Source organism: Elephantulus edwardii, unplaced genomic scaffold (genome assembly GCF_000299155.1).
Source record: "Elephantulus edwardii isolate Elephantulus edwardi_28Jun2011 unplaced genomic scaffold, EleEdw1.0 scaffold00442, whole genome shotgun sequence".
Lineage (NCBI taxonomy): Eukaryota > Metazoa > Chordata > Mammalia > Macroscelidea > Macroscelididae > Elephantulus > Elephantulus edwardii.
The window spans coordinates 394,646-399,569 of record NW_006400192.1 but is presented as its reverse complement, the minus strand read 5'-3'; the positions used below and the strand labels follow the sequence as shown (position 1 = coordinate 399,569).

General features: G+C 37.3%; 1 protein-coding gene across 1 annotated transcript in view; it reads right to left on the bottom strand.

Annotated features, from left to right (window-relative positions):
• The window catches only part of LOC102851130 (transmembrane protease serine 11E-like), a 107,762-nt gene that overhangs the window by 10,353 nt on the left and 92,485 nt on the right, over window positions 1-4,924 (bottom strand). The window contains exons 7-8 of the mRNA XM_006902725.1: window positions 3,688-3,859; window positions 1,318-1,577 (exon numbers count right to left, since the gene is read on the bottom strand). Coding sequence (XP_006902787.1) covers window positions 1,318-1,577; window positions 3,688-3,859 — 432 coding nt within the window. The remainder of the gene's footprint in view (window positions 1-1,317; window positions 1,578-3,687; window positions 3,860-4,924) is intronic.

Sequence of the window (4,924 nt, the reverse complement as noted above, 5' to 3'; positions counted from 1 at the left end):
AAATGTGGGGTCAAGATTGGTGGATGATTTATCAACAATCTGCATTATGCGGATGACACAACCCTGCTTGCTGAAACTGAAGAGGACCTGAAGTGTCTGCTGCAGAGTGTCAAGGACTGCAGCCTACAATATGGATTGAGGCTCAATGTAAAGAAGACAAAGATTCTCACCACTGGACCAATTGGCAACATCAGGATGGATGGTGTAGAGATTGAGAGTGTTCACAGCTTTAGTTTGCTTGGCTCCATAGTCAACAGTCTTGGCACCAGTAGCCAGGAAAGTAAAAGGTGCATTGCCGTGGGAAGGAAAGTCTGCTGTTAGGGACCTCTCCAAAGTGCTGAAGAGCAATGGTGTCTCTCTGGAGACTAAGGTGTGTCTTATACAGGCCATGGTCTTCGCAATCACTTGTTATGCATCAGAGAGTTGGACAATGACCAGGGAGGATAGACGGAGAATTGATGCCTTTGAGCTGTGGTGCTGGAGAAGAGTATTGAGAATACCATGGACTGCTAGGAAAACAAACAGATTTGTCCTGGAAAAGGTTAAACCAGGTGGCTCCTTGGAGGCAACAATTCTGAGCCTCCGTCTAACATACTTTGGACATGTTGTGAGGAGAGACCGGTCTTTAGAGAGGGACATCATACTTGGGAGGGTGGAGGGACGGTGCAGGAGAGGAAGGCCCTCTATGAGGTGGATTGATTCAGTGACTGACTTGGATAATTGGGATGGGAGTGTCGGAGACAGTGTGATTGGCACAGGACAGAGAGGAGTTTAGGACTGTTGTACATATGGTCACTATGAGTCACAGGCGACTCGACGGCACATAACAACAACAACAACAATCATCATCAAACTATTTCAATCCATTTCAAATGACGATACTCACTATTATTTGCTGTACTTCTATATGTTTAATTCTTTATTTTTTTTAAAAAACACACACATTTTATGTGGCCAAGACTACTAGCTTCTTTTCCTTCTTGTATTTTATTCAAAACTCCTAAAACCATCCTTCATACAAAAGTGGCAGAAGAAAAACTACTGACTGGATGCAGGGAATAAAATAGAGGAGAATAAATTACTTATTCAAGCAATATCTTTCTATAAAGCTATCATTGAAATTGAAATAATAGTGAATAGCTTTATTAAATGTGTAACTCCTTTATGTATGATGTTGAGGACACTAATCTTTCACAATTTATCCAAAGGAAGTATTTCTGAAGGTTGACTGTGATTCTAAGTTTGGTTTTCGTGTTTGTTTTCTTTTTTTAACTTCTAAAATTTAAATTGTGTAATGAAAGGAGGTTAAAAACTTACCATCAGACTTTAATGTTCCCCATCCTGTGACCACCACATCTGAATTGGATGGGAATATATAAGTAGCTTCTGGAAGACACGCTCTTCGTATGTTACTTGTGTATAATATTGGTGAAGACAGATGCACAACAGCAATGTCATTATTATGTTCAGGGTAGTGGTAGTTTTCATGAATTATAATGTCCTTGACACTTCGTTGCATTTGGGGATCACTTAAAAGAAGCCCAAAACTAACATTCCATTGTTTTGGGTCTTTGGCCCTAAAGAAAATATATTTATTTATTAACAGTCTTGTCCATTGGAATAATAGGAATCCAATATTTATGCTTTTTAAACAAAAATGTTTTGAATTGCCATTTTATTTATAAGCATACAAAGGTAAAACTATATATTAAAAAATAATAAAGAATAGCTTATTAAAGCTACATTTAATTATTCTTTTGTCCAGAAACAGTTTGAAGTGATTTTGAAAAATAGATACATCACCACCTGATTAAAAAAATGAAATAAAAAATGGGCAAGGATTTGGGACAAGTGAATTAATTAAAAATTTTTAAAAGAGTTGAAATCGTTTTTATAACTATTGACAAAACCCTGTAAATTAATTAAAAGCTTGGGTGAAAAAAAGTTGTTTCTTAGAGGAAAGGATTTTGAAGCTCCATCTCTCATACTTTGAGTATGTTGTCAGGTGGGAGCAGTCCTTAAAGAAGGACATCATACTTGGAAAGGTAGAGCATTAGCGCAGGAGAGGAAGACCTTGAATCATATGGATTGACACAGTGACTGTGGTAATGGGGTCTGATGTGGCAGAGACAATAAGGTTGGCTCAGAATAAGGCAAAGTTCAGAGCCATTATTCAAAAGGTCATTATGAGTTCTAGTAGACTTGACTGCACATGACAATAACTATAACAACAACATAGAAGTGTTGAAAAATAGTGATGAAGGAATATTTTTCACACATTATACTAAAGTGACACAATAAGCATATTATTTTGAAGAGAGATTAAAACATTCCTTATTTTTAAAAAAATTAAGTGCAATCAATACTCAAACTCTCACACTGTTGACCCTCTTAGCCCATTTTTGGAGACTGTACATCACACGGGTATAGTTGCCCAGCTTTTTCCTGGGAGCCTCTGGTGGATTTCAATAGCCAGAGAGATGTTGCCTTTTGGTTGGCAGTTAAACTCTGTGCAGACTGTATAACCAAAGCTCCTAGAGCACTCAATTAAAGATAATAAAAGAACCATAAAAAATGGTATTAAAACCTTAGGTATATTTTAAAAAAATTTTCTTTTTGCAATAATGTATGATTTCGAGAAATCACCATAATTTAATATAAGGCTCTAATATAGACAGGAAGATGTGGGTTAATTTAAATACAGATGACTAAATCAATGGCACATAACAACAACAATAATAAATAAATTAAAAGGCGCTATGGTGGCCCAGTGGTGAGATGTTCTGCAATCCCAAAGGCAAATTAGAATCCACCACCTGAACTTGGAGAAAGATGGACAAATCCTTCCCTGCAGTTTACTGCCTCTGAAAACCTGCTGGAGGCTTAGCTCAGTCAGTTCCAACTCAATGACACACAACAGCAAATACATGAAGGGAGCTCTGGTGGCCTAGTGATAAGGAGTAGAATTGTCCATCCAAAGGCACTGACTTGATTCAAATCTACTGGTATTCGGGGATCAACTCCCAGTGATTCAATGCCTCTAAAAACTAGCTGTGGGGTCAGCTATGAGTCAATTCTGACTTGATGATACATAAGTAGAAATAAAACACTTTTCCCAATTTGATAATTTAGTTTCTTTATAAAGTTGAAGTAAATTATTCAATCTGAATGATTCCCAGTTGACGGTTACCAAGTTACCAGGCCCTAGGAGGGACATCTGGCAATATCTGGAGCCAGTTTTTGTTGTTTCAAGTAGGGGAATATTACTGAACTGTATAGTCCTTCACAAAAAAAGAATCACTTTGTAAAAAGAATCATAATAGAAGTTGAGAAACATTGATGCAGTTTGACTACGTCTACTATTTTACTTATAATTCGTCGCATAATTTTGAGACTACTAAGCACATGTTGAACACTTGGAGGTTTGGTTAAAATGTTTGTATCTTACTTTCTCAAATTTAGAAACTCATTTCCTTTGAGTCAAAAATGGACTCATAGCTGGCCCTCCATGGGTTTTTGAACCAATAAATCCCAGGGGAGGAGATTGTCCGTCTGTCTCTCCAGGAGTTGGTGGTGGATTGAACCTCCAGAGATGTGTCACCTTTAAGTTAGTAGTCCAACTCCCTATGGACTAGGCCACCAGAGCTCTCTGTAGGGATTTAAGCAATGGGAGTTTACCTTACTTACCTTACAAAACAGTGAGCGGCAGTGACTAGCCAACTGTTACTAATCAGAGTTGCTCCACATCGGTGGACCTTGTCCTGTTGAAGGCTTGCTTGCCAGGGCCATTCCCCTTCCTCAGCATCTGTACCCCCTGCTATTTTATTGCCAGAAGGAGTTATTGTGCGTTGTCCACAACCTGGTAAGATAAAAGCTTCATTAACATTGATATTGCTTCTGCTTGATTTTTTGTTTTCTTTGTTTTCAGGGCTGTCTGGTGGCCTAAAGTGATAAGGAGCTGATCTGCAGTTCAAATCCAGCTGCTCTGCAGGAGTAAATGGGAATTGCTCTCCTGTGGGATTTACTACCTCTGAAAATCTGCTGGAGGGTCAGCTATGTTTAGGTTCTGACTCAATGTCATGCAACAACAAACAAGAACATTTTTTTAAACAAAACCAAACCCAACTTTTTTGATTTTATAATAAGTTCCTCTTAATTTGTGTTCTTATCAACCACTAACTGAAGGAAGATGTGAACGTCTTAGAGAAGTTAGAAATGACTTATTGACATGAGCTTTCTAAGAATGCAGTAAGTATAAATTGATGTGTTCCTCTCTTTTTTCCTTGAGTCACTTTCTCTACTTTCATGGCCTTTCTGTGATCTGACTCAAAAGGTAGATAAAATGAAAAAGACAAAAGAAATACATGACAAGTTGTTAAATTGTATGAGAAAATGTTACTAAGTTAAGGGAGTTAAGGTACTGTAGACCAGTGATTGCTATGATACCTTTCATAGAAAATGTGAATGAAATACTTATAGTGTGACTTGTTGCTGTTATTAAATGCTGTTGACTTGACTCCAGGTCATTCAGGCCATTTGTACAACAGATCAAAACTTTGCTCGATCCTCTGTCATCCTCACTGAGGAGTCTTACTAAACAGAAGTGTGTTCAGATGCAACAAAAAATGCTTACTACCAAGGTAAAAAAAATGACACATGAAGAGAGCCAACCATTTTCCCAAGTCACATGCTCCTTTGAGTCAGGTCTATGCTTAATGTCTATTTAAATCCCAAGAAGTTTCTGGACTCTTAGATCTTAGAAGCAAATCTTCAGTTATCACTTAATTTCACTATTTCTTTGTCTGTCTCATGACTAATCTATCTTTAATCTGATTAAAACACTGAGATTTTATCTTAACAGTTTGTGGTATATTTTACTAGAATTTGTTATTAATATTTTTGGAGATGAGAAAATGTGTAATAT